The 22,571-nt window shown below is 42.0% G+C and overlaps 1 protein-coding gene across 2 annotated transcripts in view; it reads left to right on the forward strand.

Moving 5' to 3' along the window:
* Positions 1 to 22,571, forward strand: part of RHEB (Ras homolog, mTORC1 binding) — a 60,312-nt gene that overhangs the window by 9,693 nt on the left and 28,048 nt on the right. For both annotated transcript variants that reach the window (XM_054021194.1, XM_054021193.1), the window contains exons 2-3: positions 6,360 to 6,431; positions 22,195 to 22,262. In XM_054021194.1, coding sequence (XP_053877169.1) covers positions 6,360 to 6,431; positions 22,195 to 22,262 — 140 coding nt within the window. The remainder of the gene's footprint in view (positions 1 to 6,359; positions 6,432 to 22,194; positions 22,263 to 22,571) is intronic.

Here is a 22,571-nt window from a genome sequence, read left to right on the forward strand (position 1 = left end):
ACGGTTATATCTGCCCTGTACCCTCCATAACAGGAGGGTGAAAGATTCACTCAAGCATGGACCTCAGAGGCTCAACACTTGGAGGCTGAATTTGAACAGCCGGAGAGCAGGGCTATTAGAGGGGCCCAGCCCAGGGCTGCAAGGATTAGGGATGCCTTGAGAGAGCAATTTGAGGCTGAAAGCCACCAGTAATGTTTGGTGCCCTGCATGGGAGTGAAGTGCAGTGGTTCCAATGTTAGTAGGAATCTGTGTTTGCTATGTATGATGCACTGACTTGCAGTGCCTGTTGCTTTCCGGGGCTGCGGTATTTTTTATTTAATGCAATAATAAATAATGGTTTTTAAAGCCAAAAAAATCATTTATTGAAAAGAAACACAACTGCCTGGGAAACAAAAAGGGCATGACACATCTGTGCTGAAGGGGATGGGGTGGGGAACAGGACAATCACAGATTTGCATATGTCCTGTTATCGTACTCAGCATTCCTGTCTGGAGTGCCGTGCAATGAGTGCTGCACTTCAGGCTGGCTAAAATGCATGGTGATGGGGGTTGAGTGCAGTGGGTAAGGGTCGTAGTTTGCAGGGTTGGGTGGTGAAGCTATAGGTGTTGGAGGCAGCTGGTGGCAATAAGAACCCGGATGTTGGGGAAAGTGGGTTGGCAGTGACATGGGGGCTCAAGGAAAAGAGAGTTTTGGGACAAGAGCTGCCAGGGGCGGGGAGGGCAGGCATGGAAGTGCTCTCCCCCCACCCCCACCCCCACCATTGCTATGAGCACCTGTATCAAGTTCGCTTGGCGCTCCATGATGCTTAGCAGCCGCTCTGTGCTTTGGTGCCAGTGATCCGCATTCTGCTGGCGGACCCTCCTTTCACTCTCCTGCCACTCCTGCACTTTTTGATTTTTGGTTAAGGGACTGCTGCATGACTTCATGCAGCATGTCCTCTTTGCTTCTTCGCGGACACTTCCTGATTCTTTGGAGTCTTTCGTCTGATAACAAGGACAGCTGGGATCTCAAGGTTGCATCTGTAAAGCCAAAATGCAACATTTAACAGAGGCAGCATTGTTCACACCAGACAGCAATGATTCAGCCGTACTTAAAGACAAGCACAGTGTACACAATAGCAGAAATTGCCAGTCCCAAAGCGAATGCATATAACTCACAGGAGCCCCAAAATAGTGAGTAAGCACAGGGGCAAGGGGGATTGATTGTTTCATGTCTACTGTCCTCTGGGGTTCTGTGCCTTGGAGAGAGCCAACAGCTGCGGGGGGGCCCCTATACTGAATGCTGTCCGCACATTTTCCACAGGATGAGTTCGTCCTGAAAGATATCTCGCCGCTGAGGGTGACCTGGGAAGCAAGGGAGTGTCTTCTACTACAATGCGGCTTCTGCCCTGGCCCATATGCAGCTTGCCTGTGTGCAGTAATGGTCCTTCCGCCCCTCACAGCACAGTGGCGCTGTCATGGTAGCCTTACTGGGACAAGGAGCACAGTACCTCTGCCAAGGAACCTGCGCAAGCGGATTGCCCAGCTTCTGCATGAGACCTTTGAAGAGATCACTAAGGCCGATTACTGCGACGTGAGAGAGCACATCAATGTCTTATTCTGCATCTAAGCATGCATGCAGCCCTAACCCTCCTCGCCCCAAGAGCCCGCACCGAACAACTTCCTTCCCAAAATAAAAGCCATTTACCGGGCACCTTCTCTGGTATTTGTCCTTCTCCCAGCACTGTCCATTGTGACTGGCTACCTTCCTCTTGGCTTGAAAACAGCTCCTGTCTGCACGCATCTAGGAATGCTGGAATGCCTCCCTTCTCCTCAGCATCCTCGCTCTCTTTCCTCCTCCTGTCTTGTTGAACCAGGCTCTGAAGTGTCCATGGTGGTCTTCGGAGTGGAGTTGGGGGTCGCCCCCAAGTACTGCGTGCAGCTCTTTGTAGAAATGGCAGGTTGCGGGGGCACCGGAGCGACGGTTTGCCTTGCATACTTTGCGGTAGGAATTCCGCAGCTCCTTCACTTTAACCCTGCACTGCAGTGCGTCCAGGTCATGGCCCCTTTCCATCATGTCCCTTGATATCTGCCCGAAGATGTAGTAATTCCTACAGCTGGAGCGCAGCTGGGACTGGACAGCTTCCTCCCCCAAAACACTGAGGTCCACCACCTTTTTAAACGCCCTGTTTTTGTTTGTTTGCTTTGATTAACTATATAGTGCTCCATACTTACATACACTCATAATATTCCAGAGGGAAGTTCTGTCCAATGTTACATTTGGCCATTATCCCTGTGTAACATTCTCTAGAGCACTGAGCAGGAATAATTATCAAATGGGTTCTCATCACAGGCTTAATTTTTTGCATTTGCAAGGTTTTGGGAGGAGTAGTGTGAAACACAACTATTGAGTTTTTTGGTTCTTCCTATCCGTTTTCTCTTTGGTATTCTTTCTGAGGGAGAGGAGGGAAATAATTCAAGTAGATTTTTGTAGTACAGGCGAAGGTTAAATTTTAGCATTGCCTTCTATTCTTAGAACTCTTAACTCTCATTCTTAAATGTGCATCCACCAAGTTATTTTATACCCTCATTTTATAGTATTTCTTGGCCAAGATGGGCATACTGGCAGTGCTGCTGTAGGCAACATTTTCAGTTGCGTTAGAAAAGCTGGATGTTCTTTCCATCCTCTCATTTTCAAAAGTAGCTATTAGTCCAGAGAGCTAAATGGTTGCCGTTGCCCTTAACTGATCAAAGTCATATTGGCTGTTCCTGCAGTTGGCCAACTATTCTCTAAAACCGAGCATGTTGGCTTTGTCTGTGCAGTTCCTGGCTCTTTGCAGTTTTGAATCACTTCAAGAATACTACTTCAGTATGCTATCCTATACAGCAGAGAACCATTCTAAGGCGTGCTATACTGAGCAGAAAAAGGTCCATCTGATTTCCAAGCCTGTTGCATATATGTAAGTCTAACCTACGTAATACCGTGTTTGAGCATCCTATCTGAAAACACCGAAGTATTCCAGGTAGTACAACTCTGCTCCATCTTCATTTGTATACAACCTTAGTTGAGCTATTTCTACTCCCTTGAATGGTCGCTTAAAATACTGCTTGCTGTATATAATATCAGTTCATTTTAAATGTGTGAGCTGAAAATCTGTTTTATTCTTAGGTTGGTTGTAGTAAGACATAATGCTTGATTTAGCCTGAACTCTTTTCTTTAGAAATTCCGACATGACTTCTTGGATGGTGCAGTTGCTTATCTTTATAGCTTGACTAAACTCGTGTGACTTACTGGAAGTAGCGAAGAGACAACTACAGCTGAACTGCATACAGACTTATTTTTGCCTCACAAACAGTAAGCTTATGATGGATACAGGCGATTTTTTTAACTGGAAGGCCCTGAAGTGACAGACCTCCTGTAGCATCTCTTCTTTTGGCTCAAATGTAGTCTATTTGAGAAATTACGTCTTGACAGCACTAGATCTAATAGCTTAATATGGCTTTATGACAACAAGTGCTCTGTTCCTGACTCTGAGCTTAGCTAAGATTTTGCCTTCTGGTTGTTAATGGGACCTGAGGCCCCTTTTCGGAATACCACATTCTACGGAAACAATTTTGATAGCACTGAAACTGTTTGGAAGCGTCTTTCCCCAATACACTAAACCTGTGTTACAAAGGAGCAAAAAACGCTAATGTCCAGGTCCAAAAATATCTAACGCTTAGCAATTTTTGTAGGATTATGTTGTAGAGTGTTGGTAAATATAATGTTGAAATAGGATCTGGCAAATTCCTGCATGTAGAGGAGTCACTGCATTGGAAATGGTGCAGTAAGTTCAACGGTGCTTCCAAATGCTTGCTTCACAATAACAAAATGATGGCTATCTCTCTGCTTAAAAGTACTGTCTAAATCTCACAGATTGTGTGATGGTGAAACAAAACATGCAGAGTCTGTAACCAGATGACCAGGCTTCCCAGTAAATGATACATCTTGTAGCACGCTGCACTGCTCGAACACCTGGTTCTGGTAGGGCTGAGGTGATAAACTTGGGCCTGGGGATGGGAGAACATATGTTGTGCCTTTCTAAAACAGCCCTTATCAAATCAGGCAACATCCAGTAATCTCTGAAAAGAAGCATGTTGTGGTGCATGGAAATTAATGCTGGGGAAAATATTGCTCAGAATCCTGAGAGCTTGAGAATCCTGGTTAATATGAGCAATTAGCAAAATCCCTTAACCTCTAAGACGTAACTGGACAAAACAAGTCCAATCTTCAGTAGTTGCCCAAGTTTCATCTTAAATTGTGACCATGTGAATCACTTCAAAAGCTGAATTTTGTCAGACTAAATTAAAATGAAGTCACTTGTCTAATTGTGTATTTGCAAGGCTTTAATTTGCAAGATCTGAGATCACGGTGCCCCTCCCATGTAAGAGTTGACTGTTCTAATACTTAAACTGTGTAAGAATCAGGATTTTCTTCACAGCTTTAGGAAGGATTAGCTGTTGAATAGGAAATTTTGTCTTGCCCATGAAAAGACTTTAGCTTGCATTTTTAAGTAGACTTGATAAATATATATACTATTAGATTGAAATTTAAAAAAATAAATAAACCTCCAATGGTGCGGTTTTCTGTCAGCTCCTTAGTGTGATACTAGAACTTTTCTAACACTTGAGGGAAGTAGGTGCAGCACAGAATGTGAACCTGGCCCCTCTAATAATTGTTGCACGCTATTCCCTGCCAATTATGAATGCCGCCCTCCAACTTTTGTGGCAGTCTTACAAGGAACAAGGAGTGATTGGCACAAATTGTCAAATGCTTCTTCAACTGCTGTAGTGCAGAAACTCTCTGGATATTGCTTGTCAATGTCATATGGCTTACTGTAGCGGCCAACAGTGATTCACCCCTGTCAGAGGCCTAGTCTGGCTCATTTGTCTTCCTATAATGTGGTTGAGCGCACACTTTTTTTTTTTTTTTTTTTTTTTTTTTTTTTTTGCAGTGCATCCTAGACCCCAGTTATTTGTGTGACATTGGTTGGCCAGTTCTCCTTCCCAGCTCTTTGAAGTAGGACATACTGGGGTGCACTGCCCCTCATTGTGCTCTGTATGCTTGTCTTCTGAAGGTGTAAGCACACAAATATGGTTGTGATGACAGAAAAGTTGCTGGGTAGACACAAATTGAATTACTTGCCACTGAGCTTTATTGCTGAACCATGACTTTTAAAACCAGTTAAATGTGAGCAGGATGTTAAATGTATCCTTCTTAGTCTTTGTCATACTATTGAAATGAATAAGGCAGTTCATACTTCTCACTGATTTCAAACTGTTTCCAGAATTGGGCAGACATTCTTGCATCAGTTTAACAGTATAATTTTGCAGAACCATAAGGGCTGGACATATAACTGTTTTTAAATTACAGGCCCCTGGATTAATAATGAAAGATGTGGAGACAGGCTGCTCTTAATCGAGGTTAATGGAATGTGAAATTCTAAGTTTCTCACTAATATGACTTGAAAGTCAAATTTGGATCCTAAAGTCATCTTAACTTTTTTCTGATGAGGGCAGAGGGTTAAATGTCTCTTAGTGAAACAATTAAAAGAGTTTTAACTACACTATAGTATAGTGGTTTTAGTCTTTAAACTACTACAGATTGGATGAATGCCTTTTAATAAAAATGTCGTAATATGATTTGGCACAGCCATTCTCTAGTGTTCCAAACTGGTAAACGTAACTGTTCACCACTCCCAATACTGTATAGGTGATAGAATGCCTGCGTAGATCAGGTGAGTGACTTTGCCCTTAAACTTTTGTGTGGAACAGTTTTTTTAATCCTGACACTGCAATGATTTTCATTATTGCCATTATTTAGCATCTTGCTCCCTTCCCTGTTTTCTTAATGTAAAGTTCCTGTTCTCTCTTTCATAGCGCTTGTCTTTATAATCAAATATGAAAATTCCACTTTGTCTTGTGGGTACTTACATCACAGTACATGTTAATCAACATCACTTGGAATAGAAATTGGTTTCCTATACTATAAACTGGAGTGGGTACTCTGACTATGCTAGGAAACAGAACCCTCGCTGAAAATAGCTTGTCAGACTTGTCTGTGCTAGTTCTTGCATCATTTTTGGTACTGATTGAGAACAGGCTATTGAACTGGTACTTTACTGAACCCGGTTACTGAGCCAACTGTAGCTAGGGTTTAAGCCATCACAGGTTTGTACGCTTATTTCCTAAAACACATGAAAATTTGATTATTGTAATATCACTTTGTACCTGGTGGCAGACTCTCGCTCGAATGGCTTAATTAACTCATTGGAGTATGTTTCTGTACAGTGGCATTTAAATTTGGATTTAAATGAATTTTTTTTTTTGCTTCCTTTATAGGGAAATCTTCATTGACTATTCAGTTTGTGGAAGGCCAGTTTGTTGATTCATATGATCCAACCATAGAAAACAGTAAGTATCTTTAGGTAACACTGGTCTACAATTTTTGAGAAGTCTGCTTCAGAGATAAAATGTGCTATTTATATATTTTGATGTGCTGAATTCAAATATCACAATTAAAACAACTGGCTACTGTTTCTAAGATATTTAAGTTTTTACATTTTATGTCTGTGTATTGTGTTGATAATAGAGTTTTAATCATAAATTGTAAACCTAGGTCTTTTCATGTGTTTATAGTTGCTTTACATGATATTTCACCTGTCCTGTTTATGTAACACTTGAAAAATCAGCAAAAGGGTTATATAAATAAAATGTATTATGAAACAAAAGGCAAAAAACTATTATGTACATAGTTTAGTCATATTCAATGTCTACTCGGCGCTTCTTGGCTTGTCTCTTGTATTCATTAAATGGAGCATCTCTTGTCACTGTTCAGCAATAGTCTGCAAGCATTGATGGGCTCCATTTGCCCTGATAGCGTTTCTCCATTGTTGCAATGTCCTGGTGAAATCGCTCGCCGTGCTCGTCGCTCACTGCTCCGCAGTTCGGTGGAAAAAAATCTAGATGAGAGTGCAAAAAATGTCTCTTTAGTGATGCATCATCTTGAAGAAGTTCAGGAATCTGAAGACCAACAAAGACACCTCCCTTTATCTTAGCTTCACTTAACCTTGGAAATTTTCCCTGGAGGTACTTGAAAGCTGCTTGTGTTTTGTCAGTGGTCTTGACAAAGTTCTTCATCAGACCCAACTTGATGTGTAAGGGTGGTAACAAAATCTTCCTTGATTCAACAAGTAGTGGATGCTGAACACTTTTCCTCCCAGGCTCCAATGACTGTCAGAGTGGCCAATCTTTCTTGATATAGTGGGAATCTCTTGCATGACTATCCCATTCGCAGAGAAAACAGCAGTACTTTGTGTATCCAGTCTGCAGACCAACCAAGAGAGCAACAACCTTCAAATCGCCACAAAGCTGCCACTGATGTTGGTCATAGTTTATGCACCTCAAAAGTTGTTCCATGTTGTCATAGGTTTCCTTCATATGGACTGCATGACCAACTGGAATTGATGGCAAAACATTGCCATTATGCAGTAAAACAGCTTTAAGACTCGTCTTCGATGAATCAATGAACAGTCTCCACTCCTCTGGATCGTGAACGATGTTGAGGGCTGCCAACACACCATCGACGTTGTTGCAGGCTACAAGATCACCTTCCATGAAGAAGAATGGGACAAGATCCTTTTGACGGTCACGGAACATGGAAACCCTAACATCACCTGCCAGGAGATTCCACTGCTGTAGTCTGGAGCCCAACAGCTCTGCCTTACTCTTGGGTAGTTCCAAATCCCTGACAAGGTCAATCAGTTCACCTTGTGTTATGAGGTGTGGTTCAGAGGAGGAGGATGGGAGAAAATGTGGGTCCTGTGACATTGATGGTTCAGGGCCAGAAGTTTCATCCTCTTCCTTGTCTGACTCAAGTGAGAATGATTCTGGTGCATCAGGAACCGGCAGTCCTTCTCCTTGGGGTACTGGGCGTATAGCTGATGGAATGTTTGGATAATGCACAGTCCACTTTTTCTTCTTTGACACACCTTTCCCAACTGGAGGCACCATGCAGAATTAACAATTGCTGGTATGATTTGTTGGCTCTCTCCAAATCATTGGCACTACAAAAGGCATAGATTTCCTTTTCCTGTTCAACCACCGGCAAAGATTTGTTGCACAAGTGTTGCAGCATATGTGTGGGGCCCACCTCTTGTCCAGATCTCCAATTTTGCAGCCAAAATAAAGGTGATTAGGCTTTCTTAACCATAGTGGTTATACTGCGCTTTTGTGATGCAAAAGTCACTTCACCACAAACATAGCAGAAGTTATCTGCACTGCTCACACAAGTACGAGGCATCTCTGCTCACTTTGGCTAAACAGAAATGTGTCCCTTTGCAAAATCAAACACTGACCAATAAGAGAGCACGACACTGTATGATTTCTAGAGCTGATATAGGGCAATTTGTTCAGCAGAGTGATGTAAGCTTCATTATGATTGCATCATCCATTCCTTCTAGGAATAACATGATGCAATTCATACCATGTATGAGGCAATACCAGCTTCAGATTGCATCATTCCTTGTTTTGCCTAAAAAGCAAGTACTGTCCAAACCCAGTCATAGATTTATTCATAGATCCGGTCAAAGATGTATTTTAGTCATTTCTGGTTTAAATTGAGATCCCTTCCCTTTATAACTCACTTATCCTCCGCCATTCCCAAGTCAAGTGACCCAGAATTAGTAAAGTTTGACTACATTTATTTCAGAAGCATTTTGGCTGTAGAGCAGTGTAATTGAAGCTGCTTTCCAAGCGCTTCCCTGTAAATTAAACTTGTCCTTTTTGCATAATCCCAAAAAAGGCTTTTCACATGGAATCCTCCTCCATCTGAGGATTTTCATTTTAACACTGAACCTTAACATGCATTGAACAGAGTAACAGTGTTCGATAGAAAGCTGCTTTGCATATATTACAACTTGTAATATGCAAAAGAATAGTATCTCTGGTTTGACTTCAAACGCACAATGCAAGAAAACAATACTAAAATCTGTTTTGAAATATATCCTGGTGTTTGTCTTCTGATAGGAACATTGTACTCATTAATCATGTTACTCTCTTATGAATTGTCACTTCATTGGTATGTTTTGATAAATATATCAGTGTGTTAAAGTCCCAAAAATTCATCCAGTTATGTTGTTTGTTCTCTGCACTTCTGTTTGAATAATAGAAAACTTTTAGTTTAAACACTAATTTCTAGTCATTTGCTTACAGGTGTCCATACACTAGCATAATACTGCAAGGGGTCTTTCTCCAAAGATACACGTGTGCAAGTTTCTCATTCTAGCATAGAGGTGGGCAAACTACGGTGGCCCGCGGGACTGTCCTGCCCGGCCTTTGAGCTCCCGGCCAGAGAGACTAGCCCCCGGCCCCTCCCCTGCTGTCCTCCCCCACCCCGGCAGCCTCAGCTCGCTGTGCCACCAGTGCTCTGGGTGGCGGGGCTGCGAGCTCCTGCCAGGCAGCACAGCGGCGTGGCTGGCCTCCGCCAGGCGGCGCGGCTGCCAGACATGCTGCTCTGAGCAGCATGGTAATGGGGTGGGGAGCGGGGGAGGGGGGTTGCGGTAAGGGGCAGGAGGTTCCGGGAGGCAGTCAGGGAGCAAGTGGATGGGGTGGTCAGAGGATGGGGGTGTGGATAGGGGTGGGAGCAGTCAGGGGACAGTGAGCAGGGGGGTTGGCTAGGGGGTGGAGTCCCGGTGGGGCAGTTAGGGGCAGGGGGTCATGGAAGGGGGCAGTCAGGGGACAAGGAGTAGGAGGTGTTGGATGGGTGGGGGATTCTGAGGGGGACAGTCAGGTGGCGGGAAGTGGGAGGGGTGGATAGGGGGAGGGTGCCAGCCTGCTTGGGGAGGCACAGCCTTCCCTACCCATCCCTCCATACAGTTTTGGAACCCCGATGTGGCCCTCAGGCCAAAAAGTTTGCCCACCCCTGTTCTAGCATCTTAACTCCTTAGTACAGGGCTGAGGTTTTTTTTAATCCTTAAGAGCAGCAGTAGCAGGGTCCTTACTGTCGGTTGAATTCCACCCCGGTGATAATAAATGCTACCACCTTACAGTATCTGTGCTTCACTTACTCTGCTCCAGCTCTTCTGCAGAGATCCAGGGATGTCATATCAGATATTCTTTCTCATAAATCTCTTTCCTTCCAGTCAGATCTGTTTAAATCATTGAGGGTTTCTCTGCACTTGGAAACTTAACAAATAGTTACTCCAACAGTAGGCAAGTCCTAAATTTCTAGAGACTTGCTTCTGCTAATTGGCACTCTGTCAATAACTTATTTTGGAAAAACTCCCACCACATGATTAAGATGCCAATCAAAAGATGGAAAAACAATCTCCCAGAATAGGCTATTTTTTAATTAATTAAAAACATAATGGCCAAACTGGGTCAGACTAATGGTCCACCTTGACCAGTATCCTTACTTCCGACAGGGGCCGGTGCCAGATGCTCCAGAGGGAATGAATAGAACAGGGCAGTTACTGACTGATCCACCCTTTGTCATCCAGTTCCGGCTTCTTGTTGTCAGGCTTAGGAATACCCAGGGCATAGGATTGCGTCCCTGACCATCTTGTCTAATAGCAATTGATTGACCTATCCTCCCTGAGAATTGACTTGTGTTATCATAGCACCTGGTAGCAATGCTGTCAAACATACTGTGTTGGCACTCCTTCTAGGCATTGGAGTAGGCTTTTCTACAAAACACATGTAATTGGTGTGTACTTTGTAGAGAAGAACACTATTGTAGACTGAATTCACAAGTGGCCTCTGGATTGGGAAGCAGGCTGGATCTTCCCCAGGTGAGGAACACAAGATTCTTCACCATTAAATGGACCAGGAAGCTACTTGTCCTCTGCCAGTGCCATATAGAGAAGGCTGTAAAAGCAAGGGACACTTTCTCCATTTCACGCTAGCGAAGGAGGCACCTTTATGCCTTTCCACTAGTCCCTCTGGTAGCTAAATTAATAGCAAAGCTCAAAGGTTTGAACTGAATAACTATACGTATCTGGGCCAGTGTAGCACAGTCAACTCTGCAGAGAGCCAAAGCCAATCCCATCAGGCTTGAGTCGCTCAGGTCCGTATCTGATTGTCTCTGAACCTCGCATCTCCTTCTAACCAACTCACCAGTTTTATTTCTAACAGATCTATAGGTGTAGTGTTTCCAAAACGTGGCTCGTGCTTCTGGCATCTTGGGGTGGGGGGGTGCGGTAAGAGGAGAGGGAACTGCCAGAAAGGCCTACAATTCTAAGAGGGGAAAATAACTGTGGGATAACGTAAACAGGTGTGCATGACCTCCTGCCCCCCTTTTTACTTGCTCCACACAAACTGCTTGAATAGTTAATCTTCAGGTTAAACTCAAAGAACTTAACTCCCCAAAGCTATGTCAGGGCGCTGCATGGTGTAATATGAACTAGTCAAAGGTAACCTATCTCTGCAGTTTGTCGTCAGATTCATGCGGGGCTTGACACTTCTAACCTTCTCCCAGTAAAAGAGAAAGTTGTCAGATATTGTGGCCCTGACAAAGCTGCTTGAAAGCTTTTGAACAGTTTTGTTCCTGTGAGCTCAAGTCTTACATGGAGGGCCTCTAGCCTGTTGGCAGTGAGAGAAGCTTGTGGACCAAGTGAGTTTCAGACCTTCATGACCCACCTTCTTACTAAGCTTCCACTGGATATGGTTGTAGGGAGTCAGTTATTTGATGTTCCTTAGACTTAACGAATCTGTGAAACTGCCAACATACTTTCCTGGTTCTCAACCTCACTCACTAACTCTTTTCTCTATATGCTAGGTATTAAAGCGTCTTCAAGGTTCTTTTGGAGCGTACTAAATCCCTTAAAGTCCAGCCAACTGTTTTATTTGACACCAATTTGATGGACAATGCTGTTATCAAGAGGACTGTCTGAATCTCACTATGCTATGGCTTGGTTGACCACAAACTGGGAGGCCATGTCAAAGCCCACTAGTTGGTGTTAGCTTTACTGTTACTCCTGAATTCTGCAAAGATGCCTTTTTAGAGAAGTTCTTGCCTCGTAAATATTTTCTCCCGAGAAACAATTTTCAGGAATTTCTCTTCTGTCCCCCTCCTTTCTTCGGTGTGAAGGTAGCTTTTTTTGAAGTTTTTTTTTTTTTCTCTTTAAAGTATGTATCCTATGTATCGGTCTCTAATAGGCCATGTTTGAGATGCAAAGCTCTCAAAGCGTAAACTGACTAGTATGTTGAGGAGGTGGTGGTGGTGGTCTTACTCTGGTAGCATACAGTGGATGGCTGCTATTGCCCTGGACAGGGCCGGCTCCAGGCACCAGCTGAGCAAGCTGGTGCTTGAGGCGGCATTCTGCCCAATCCTAGGGCAGCACGGCCACTTCTGTTGGTTGGTTGGTTGTTCCGCTCTGGCCACCCTGTAGGGGGTGGCAGTGCGGAGAACCAGAGTGCCCTGCAGGGTAGTCCTCTTCCTTCCCTCCCCGCCCACCAGAGCGGAGCCCTCGCAGGAGGCGGCGCAGCGTGAGGGGCCACGTGGCAGCACCCCTGCTGTAGCCCTGGCCGCCCCTTCTCTCTCTCCCGCCTGCTCCCTCCTCCCCTCCCCCAGCCAGTCCTCCTGCACCCACGCTCCGGCTGCATCGCAGGTTTTTTTGGTGGTGGTGGTTTGTTTGTTTTTTTTCGCTTGGGGCGGCCAAAAAGCCAGAGCCAGCCCTGGCCCTGAAGGCCCAAACCGTTAAGAGAAGTAGTTCTGTCTTGGCCTCTGGAGCGAAGGCTGTAGATTGAGTGTCTTAGAAAAGCTTCAGTTAAGATATTTTCCTTTTATTAGTGATCTAGTAAAAAACCTGACAAATCTCAAAACAGTTTTTTTGGTGACTAGACTAATGTCTCAAATGTGTCGTCTTGTCTTGTCAGTTACTGATTAAACTTCTTAAAAGGCAGTGTATTTGCATTATTATCTAAACTGTTTTGAAAATGGAAATTCTTGAATATGCATTTCTGATCACTAAATCTTATTTTGAAGAGCTCTCATTGCATGCTTTGGTTAAGTGAGAAGCACAAGACCATGGGAAACATGAAAGCAATTCTGTTTTTCTGTTCCTTCAGAACCTATGATGTAGTCTCAAGTCTGCAGTGAATAATAGTGGCTAAAGTGGTGGGTGAATTCAAATGCTGTGGCTGGGGGAGGGTTCACATTTCTCCAGAATGTTTAGTAACAAACTATAAAACGTTTGACCTGAATCTAGTGCCAGAATCTCTGCTGTAATGTCACAGAAGTAAATGAAATGTAAGCTAAAGAAACAATATAGCTTTTATTGCCCTCTAGATATCTCTGCTTGCAGTAGCTTCTTACCTTATTAACAGTTTCTTTACATTTAACAACTTAAGGTGTTCTTGTACTACACATTCCTGTATCAGGACTTTGGAATGATTCATCTTTGCCAAATGCCATATACAAAACAGTTCAACTTCTGAGGCTTTTTTAATGCTACTTCAAATTTAGTGCTCTCATGAATCTAGTCTTTAAAATTTCTCCCAAACTTTGCTTTTAATTCAAATGCTGACTTACTTAGGCACAGAGCTGTAGTTTAGTTTTGAAAATGCACTTAACCGTTAATGAGAGCTCTTAATAAAGCTGCGTAACAAACTATAAAGTCAGGTTGCTCTTAGGACACAAGACACAATTCATCCCATCAGTTTGCCTTTTTAAAATGTGGAACTCTTTTTTTTCTAGAAGTGCGTGTGAAATCTCTGTAGATGCAGGGAAATGAAATTTTATCAAATTCTCTTATTGACTTGGTAAGCATAGATCTTTAGTTCTTCCCTTTTTATTGACAAGTGGGTAGGGACAATCAGAAAAGCTAAAACATGAAATGAGTTACACCTAGCAAGAGACTTAAAAAGGCAGTAAGAGATTCTTTAAATACACTAGGAGCAAGAGAAAGATGAAGGAAAGTGTAGTTCCTCTATGTGTAGGTCTATATAGTGGGGAAGGAGAGCTAATAACTGATGACCTCAAGAAGGCAGAAATGTTAATGCCTATTTTGCTTCAATCTTCACTAAAAAGGTTAATGGTAACCAGATACCCAACGCAATTAATATTAACATGGGGGAAGGAACTCAAGCCAAAATAGGGAAAGAACAAGTTAAAGAAAATATGATGCGTTCTATATATTCAGGTTAGCAAGGCTTGAGGAAATTCATCCTCAGGTACTTAAGAAGCTAGCTGAAGCAATTGTGGAACCTTTAGCAATTATCTTTGAGAACTCTTGGGACCTTACCTGTCCTCTATAAGACTGGAGACAGGCAAACATAACACCTATCTTTAAAAGGGGAACAAAGAGGACCTGGGCCAATCAGCTTAATGTCAATACCTGGAAAAATACTGGGACAAATTATTTAACAGTCAATTTGTATGCACCTTGAGGATAGGGTTATAAGAAATAGCCAGCATGGATGTATCAAGAACAAATTGTGCCAAATCAACCTAATTTTTTGACAGGGTTAATAACCCAGTAGATTGTGAGCGGGGGGAGAGCAGTAGATATGATATATCTTTATTTTTAGTAAGGCTTTTGACAGTCCCACAGGACATTCTCCTCATGAAGCTAGGGAAATGTGGTCTAGAGGAAATTACTTTAAGATGAATGCATAACTGAAAGACCATACCCAGAGTAGTTATCAATGGTTTGTTGTCCGACAGGGAGGGTATACCTAGTCCTGGGTCTGGTACAAGTGCTAGTTGGTATTTCAGTTAATGACTTGGATAATGGAGTGGCAAGTATGCATATAAAATTTTGCAGATGACACCAAACGGGGGTGATTGCACTTTGGAGGATAGGATTAGAATTCAAAATGACCTTGACAAATTAAAGAATTGGTCTGAAATAACAAGATGAAATTTGGTAAAGACAAGTGCCAAGTACCACAATTAAGAAAAAATTAAAAGCATAATTACAAAATGTGGGGAATAATTGGGTAGAAATAGTACTGTGGGAAAAGATCTGGAGGTTACAGTGGATCACAAATTGAATGAGTCAACAATGTGATGCAGTTGTATGAAAGGCTGATATAATTCTGGGATGTATTAACAGGAATGTTGTAAATAAGGTGTGTGGGGAGTGTGTGTGTGGGGGTACTTGTCTGGCTTTACTCGGCACTAGTGAGGCTTCAGCTGGAGTACTGTCCAGTACTGGGCAGTACTTTCTTTAAGAAAGATCTAGATAAATTGGAGAGAATCCAGAGGAGAGCAACAAAAAATAAAAGGTTTAGAAAAACTGACCTATGAAAAAAGGTTAAATAAAACTGGCCATGTTTTGTCCTCAGAAAATAAGACTTAGGGGGGGCCTGATACAGCCTTCAAATATTTTAGGGATGGTTATAAAGAGGACAGTGATTAATTGTTCTCCATGTCCACTGAAGGTAGGACAAGAAGTAACAGGCTTAATCTGCAGCAAGGGAGATGTAGATTAGATATTAGGAAAAACTTTGTAACTGTAAGGATAGCTAAACTCTGGAATCATCTTCCAAAGGAGGTTGTGGAATTCCCACCATTGGAGGCTTTTAAAAACAGGTTGGATAAACACCTGTGAGGAATAGTGGAGGTTTACTTGGTCCTGCCTCAGTACAGGTGGCTGAACTCGATGACCTGTTGAGGTTTCCTCCAGCCTGTAACTGCTGTGGTAAAGTACCTCTCGGTGTAAGAATTTAAATGGATTTGGGAGGTGTGCAGTGATGCAATTAATGTGCCTTGAATTTTTTTGCATATTTATACTGTCAAGGCAAGTAGATGACTCTAAGCAGCTGAGCCTGATTGTATTGGTAAAAAACAGAGTAAGGCTGTTCTGGTAAATTTCTCGGCTCCTTCTGTGTTGTAATAAGACTAATGTTGGAGCAGTGGTGCTTGAGGAGAAAGTGGAGATGATGAGATTACCCTTTCCTGCCTTCTCCCAAGCAGCAGTGTTGCTTTAGATTAGTGTTGCTCCTGCTGGGCCCTGAGGAAGAAAAAGTGACTAGGATTTCAACTGTTTAGACAGGTAGAGACTACTGCATGCAAATTGCTCGTTCAGAAGGAGCAGAGTGCACACAATTCTGTGTGAAGGTGTCACAAGGGGGGGAGGAACCAGAGGCTTTCCAAAATAGGAGTAAGTAAGGCACAAGTAGACGGACTTGGTTTACCAAAAGCACCTCAGTTAAGAGCTAAATTTGTTTTTTGCTTGCCATGCACACTGGACTGAATGATGTGGAGACAGCACTCTGCACCTATGGGGAGAAGATGTGGTTCATGTTGGTCACCAGGGTCATCTGAAAGAGCAGCAACAAATGGCTCTGAGGGTGCCTGTCTAAGGATAGCTCTGTTCTGCCTTTGTGGGGAGTGTAGTAGAAAATATCTTGGCCAAAGCCTAGAAAGGCAGAAACAAAGGGTTTGGGAGCATGAATGAAGAATAGATAAAATTCAAGGAAGGGATGCAGAAGTAATAGCTCAGCTTTGGAGAGGCAGCTTCCCTTTTTAAGAATTAACAGCCCAGTACCTTTGTGGGGATAGTTTGCCATTGTCTTTTGTATCTCCACTCAAGGATAATCCTGCTGAGCTTTAAAACCATTTGAATATATGCATTCAATGGCACAGACAGTAACAGTACAAAAAGGACTAAGACCACCCCCAAATGCGCACTAATGTGTCAGCAGCTCATATAAATTCTATTGCCTGCCAGTCTTCTCTTGCCACCACATCTCTCACCTGTGTTGAGATGGCAGTTAATTTGTCTGGAAGCCGAAAGACTAAATGCCCAAAAATCCTTGTCGTCCTTCCCAACCTGAAGGATTGAGGAGATATAAAGTGAAAGCTTTGTAAATAATCTAATGCAACTAAGTCTGAATATAGGTCTGTCACATCTTACGCGCATTTAACATGCGCGATTTCAGCTTTCTGCAATCGGCAAAAACAAATTAAAAAGAGAAAAATAACAATTTTAATACTGTACCTGTAGTGTGGGTGATTCCACCCGCCATTACACTCAATGCAATTTTGACTATACACGAGTTTCGCTTTACGCTCTGACTGCGGAACGTAACCCCAGCGTAAGATGCAACAGACCTGTATCTTCAGTTTTAGAGTCTTGATCACAAGAGCAACCTAAAGTACTGTTAAGAACAAGTGTGTGAGCAAAGGAATAGTATGCATTATGGACATGCTATTTCAGTGCTGAATGCTTAAGCAAGAAAATAGAGTTGATGTGCTTATCACAGTTCCTGATCTGCCTCCCACTGGCCAAGTGTTTGGAGTCCCTTACCAGCTACGAAAACGTCTAGCTTCCCCCTTGACAGCCTCCACAATGCAGTCTCTTCCTCTGCCAATATAAACTTTGAATATTAATTTTTGTGCTTTACCTTAAACTAAACAATGAATACTGCAAAGGCTCTATTATTCATTTTCATGTTTTTTTAGACCTGTGAAGGTTTATCTATCCAAAGGCACTGCATAATTGCCAGTCAGGGTGAAGCAGATTGCCATTAGTAGTAGTGAAGCTTGTAGCATTATAATTTAGGTGCTTCCTGATACTTAACTCCTCCACTGCATGTTTCCCTTCTTAATCTTGTTACCATTGCCTTTTAGTAGTGATGAACGTTTCTTCATTTAGCATGCATGTTGGGTTTCTAGAACACGCCCAAAAGAGATGCCATCAGTTTTTACCTTTGAACTATGTAACAGCACGTATGGAGAAGTTCTAACATTTGGAGTCATTTGACTGGTCAGATCTTTGATATGGTAGGTAGTAGTACTATCCCCTTCCAGTTTCTGGACCTCTTAATTATTTGTGTTAATGTGGCCATTTTGTCTGAAGGGCTTGTTTTTCCATCTTACTAACTTGACCCAAAAACCTTGCAAATTGTGACTTTGCTCAACACTTTTTGAGGTAGTAGTGTGTTTTCATCAACACCCTAATACTTTCTCATATAGAGCAAGAATAGAACTGCTATAATTTTTTAACGTGGAGTTCTTCATTCCAAAAGATAGCATAGTATAAGCTTATTGAGACACACACCAGTAACTTATCCAAACAGATACCTCCAAAAATCACTGGTCTACAATCTTGGAGAAGTCGTCTGCTTCAGAGATAAAATGTGTTATTTATTATGTATTTTGATGTGCTGAATTCAAATATGACAATTAAAACAACTGGCTACTGTTTCTAAGATATTTACGTTTTTACATTTTATGTCTATGTATATTGTGTAGATAGTAGAGTTTTAATCATAAATTGTAAACCTAGGTCTTTTCATGTGTTTATGGTTGCTTTACATGATAATATTTCACCTGTCCTGTTTATGTAACACTTTAAAAATCAGCAAAAGGGTTATATAAATAGAATTTATTATGAAACAAAAGGCAAAAAACTATTATGTACATAGTTTAGTCCTATTCAATGTCTACTCGGCGTTTCTTGGCTCATCTCCTGTATTCATTAAATGGAGCATCTCTTGTCACTGTCCAGCAATCGTCTGCAAGCATTGATGGGCTCCATTTGCCCTGATAGCGTTTCTCCATCGTTGCAATGTCCTGGTGAAATCGCTCGCCGTGCTCGTTGCTCACTGCTCCGCAGTTCGGTGGAAAAAAATCTAGATGAGAATGCAAAAAATGTCTGCAACCAAGGCTTTTGTATGCCTTGAGGAGGTTTTCCACCAACAACCTGTAGTTGTCTGCCTTGTTGTTTCCGAGAAAATTTATTGCCACTAACTGGAAGGCTTTCCATGCCGTCTTTTCCTTGCCACGCAGTGCACGGTCATATGCATCATCTCGAAGTTCACGAGTCTGAGGACCAACAAAGACCCCTTCCTTAATCTTAGCTTCACTTAACCTTGGAAATTTTCCACGGAGGTACTTGAAAGTTGCTTCTGTTTTGTCAATGGCCTTGACAAAGTTCTTCATCAGACCCAGTTTGATGTGTAAGGGTGGTGACAAAATCTTCCTTGATTCAACAAGTAGTGGATGCTGAACACTTTTCCTCCCAGGCTCCAATGACTGTCGGAGTGGCCAATCTTTCTTGATGTAGAGGGAATCTCTTGCACGACTGTCCCATTCGCAGAGAAAACAGCAGTACTTTGTGTATCCAGTCTGCAGACCATCCAAGAGAGCAACAACCTTCAAAGCTGCCACTGATGTTGGTCATAGTTTATGCACCTCAAAAGTTGTTCCATGTTGTCATAGGTTTTCTTCATATGGACTGCATGACCAACTGGAATTGATGGCAAAACATCGCCATTATGCAGTAAAAGAGCTTTAAGACTCATCTTCAATGAATCAATGAACAGTCTCCATTCCTCTGGATCATGAACGATGTTGAGGGCTGCCACCACACCATGGATGTTGTTGCAGGCTACAAGATCACCTTCCATGAAGAAGAATGGGACAAGATCCTTTTGACTGTCACGGAACATGGAAACCCTAACATCACCTGCCAGGAGATTCCACTGCTGTAGTCTGGAGCCCAACAGCTCTGCCTTACTCTTGGGTAGTTCCAAATCCCTGACAAGGTCAATCAGTTCACCTTGTGTTATGAGGTGTGGTTCAGAGGAGGAGGATGGGAGAAAATGTGGGTCCTGTGTCATGGATGGTTCAGGACCAGAAGTTTCATCCTCTTCCTCTTCCTCGTCTGACTCAAGTGAGAATGGTTCTGGTGCATCAGGAACCGGCAGTCCTTCTCCTTGGGGTACTGGGCGTATAGCTGATGGAATGTTTGGATAATGCACAGTCCACTTTTTTCTTCTTTGACACACCTTTCCCAACTGGAGGCACCATGCAGAAGTAACAATTGCTGGTATGATTTGTTGGCTCTCTCCAAATCATTGGCACTGCAAAAGGCATAGATTTCCTTTTCCTGTTCAACCACCGGCAAAGATTTGTTGCACAAGTGTTGCAGCATATGTGTGGGGCCCACCTCTTGTCCAGATCTCCAATTTTGCAGCCAAAATAAAAGTGATTAGGCTTTCTTAACCATAGTGGTTATACTGCGCTTTTGTGATGCAAAAGTCAGTTCACCACAAACATAGCAGAAGTTATCTGCACTGTTCACACAAGTACGAGGCATCTCTGCTCACTTTGGCTAAAACAGAAATGTGTCCCTTTGCAAAATCAAACATTGACAAATAAGAGAGCATGACACTGTATGATTTCTAGAGCTGATATAGGGCAGTTTGTTCAGCAGAGTGATGTAAGCTTCGTTATGATTGCATCATCCATTCCTTCTAGGAATAACATGATGCAATTCATATCATGTATGAGGCAATACCAGCTTCAGATTGCATCATTCCTTGTTTTGCCTAAAAAGCAAGTACTGTCCAAACCCAGTCATAGATTTATTCATAGATCCGGTCAAAGATGTATTTTAGTCATTTCTGGTTTAAATTGAGATCCCTTCCCTTTATAACTCACTTATCCTCCGCCATTCCCAAGTCAAGGGTCATATATACTGACCCAATAGCATATCTTGAAAACTAGAGGCAATCAACAATTTTAAGCATCATTTGCGTTCTCAGTGACCCAGAATTAGTGAAGTTTGCCTACATTTATTTCAGAAGCATTTTGGCTGTAGAGCAGTGTTATAGACCTGTCAAAAGGTAGACATGTGCCCTTTATCAGAGGCCATATCTATTCATTATTTCTTAGCTGGTTGAGGCTTTGTCCAGATAGCCCTCATCCGTGCCCCAATCTCTACAATACACATACTATGCTATGGATTTGGAGGTTACCTAGTGGGATTAGTTAGTGTGAACAGGGTTTTATGTCATATACTAACTACTTGACCTAAATTCCTCAATAGGGTGCTTAGATTCTTCAGCTGTCCAGTACCCTTATTGGCAATTCTGCAGTGGCTTTGGATAGATAAACCTCCACAAGTCTAACAAAACCCAAAAATAAATAGAGCCTTTGCAGTATTCATTGTTTAGTTTAAGGGAAAGCACAAACATTAATACTGAAAGTTATCACCTTCAATGCACTGCAAAAGTTTATATTGGCCGAGGGAGAGAGACTGCATTGTGGAGATTGTCAACTGGGAAGCTAGAAGTTTTTGGACTGCTAAAACATTTGTCCACTGGGAGGCAAGTCAGAAAATGTGTGATTAGCCCATCAGCTTAATGTTCTTGCTAAAACATTCAGCACTAAAATAGTTAATGTTAAGGTGCTGTTTGTTTGTGACTTTCATCCTTTCAGGACATCTATTCTGCTTTAAACACTAGAGGACCTAAATCAAAATTTCAGTCCATAACGTTGTAATAACCCTAGAGGCATACCAAGAGTGTTTTTAAAGCTAGGGTGTACATTTGGAAAGTACAAAGAGTAACCACCTGGGCTAAAACAAAAGGTTTTGAAATTGGCTCCTTATGTTCTCAGCATGAATGTGGTAGTAAAATACCAGAGGCAACTAGCTTATATTACACTTAGCATAACATTACTATGCTAATATATACCCACAAAAGCAAAAAAATTGAGTTGTGGCTTCCAGATAATCCTCTGCTTATAACGTGCGTTGGCATTTCTTGAAATATAGTAAGATAAATAGTGTTTTGATTTCCTCTAATAGTACTGAATGTACTTCCTGATTAAGAACTGAATGTGCTGCGATAACTGCAGCAAGTTAAAAGTAGTTGTGTGACAGCCTCAAATCAGAATTTCAGTGGTCCTGTGTGCACAGTTTGTTCACAATAAATCACTGTTTTTAATTCCATTGTGCTAAAAAGTTCTTGGTGTTTTGCTTCATCGTGAGTATTCAGATCAGGAAAACTGGATTTAGAGAGTGGTTTTGAAACTGAAGACCCCATATTAAATCTTAACTAACTTTGACGTTGACTTGCATTCAGGTAACTCTTAATGTGAAAATCCAATTAGGTCTACAATTTGACCACTAGTTTTTATCTATTTGAAAAGTCTGCAGTCTTAAAGTGCTTTAAATGTAAAGAAATAACACGAGAAATTCTGCATCCAGTGTGTGCAATTCCAATTTTCAGAAAATTTAAATTAACATTAATGTTCGGTGTATGCAATATACTAACTGTATACAGAGCACCCCAATTTAGTCTTTCACTCCTGCTTTTAAAAACTTCAGATTGTTCCACTAGGGTTCTCTCCACTAATTTCTGGTCTGATCTCAGTAAACCTTTAAGTATAAAGCTATTCAGTTTTAATTCTGAAGTTCATTTCTCTTGTTTCCTCTAGCTTTTACAAAACTGATCACAGTAAATGGGCAAGAATATCATCTTCAGCTAGTAGACACAGCTGGCCAAGTAAGTGAACTTTGTTGTCTGAACCATTCCTTCAAAATGAAGGCTACATGTGTTACTGCTACTCCTCTAGGATTAAGTTGATATTGTCCTGTGTTGAGCAAAACACCACAATGGATATATTTGAATAAAGGGGGTCTGAAGGCCTTTACAGTTCACTTACAGCACTAAACTAATATTTACTAATTTAGCAGTAATTGAATTAACTTCCAACGTGATACTGTCAAGTAGTCTAGTCCCCCAAAATTAGTAGAAATGTGCTCAGATTGTTTGGGGCTAATAGGGGCTATTAAACATTGCTAAAGCAGTGTA

This window comes from Malaclemys terrapin, chromosome 2 (genome assembly GCF_027887155.1).
Source record: "Malaclemys terrapin pileata isolate rMalTer1 chromosome 2, rMalTer1.hap1, whole genome shotgun sequence".
Lineage (NCBI taxonomy): Eukaryota > Metazoa > Chordata > Testudines > Emydidae > Malaclemys > Malaclemys terrapin.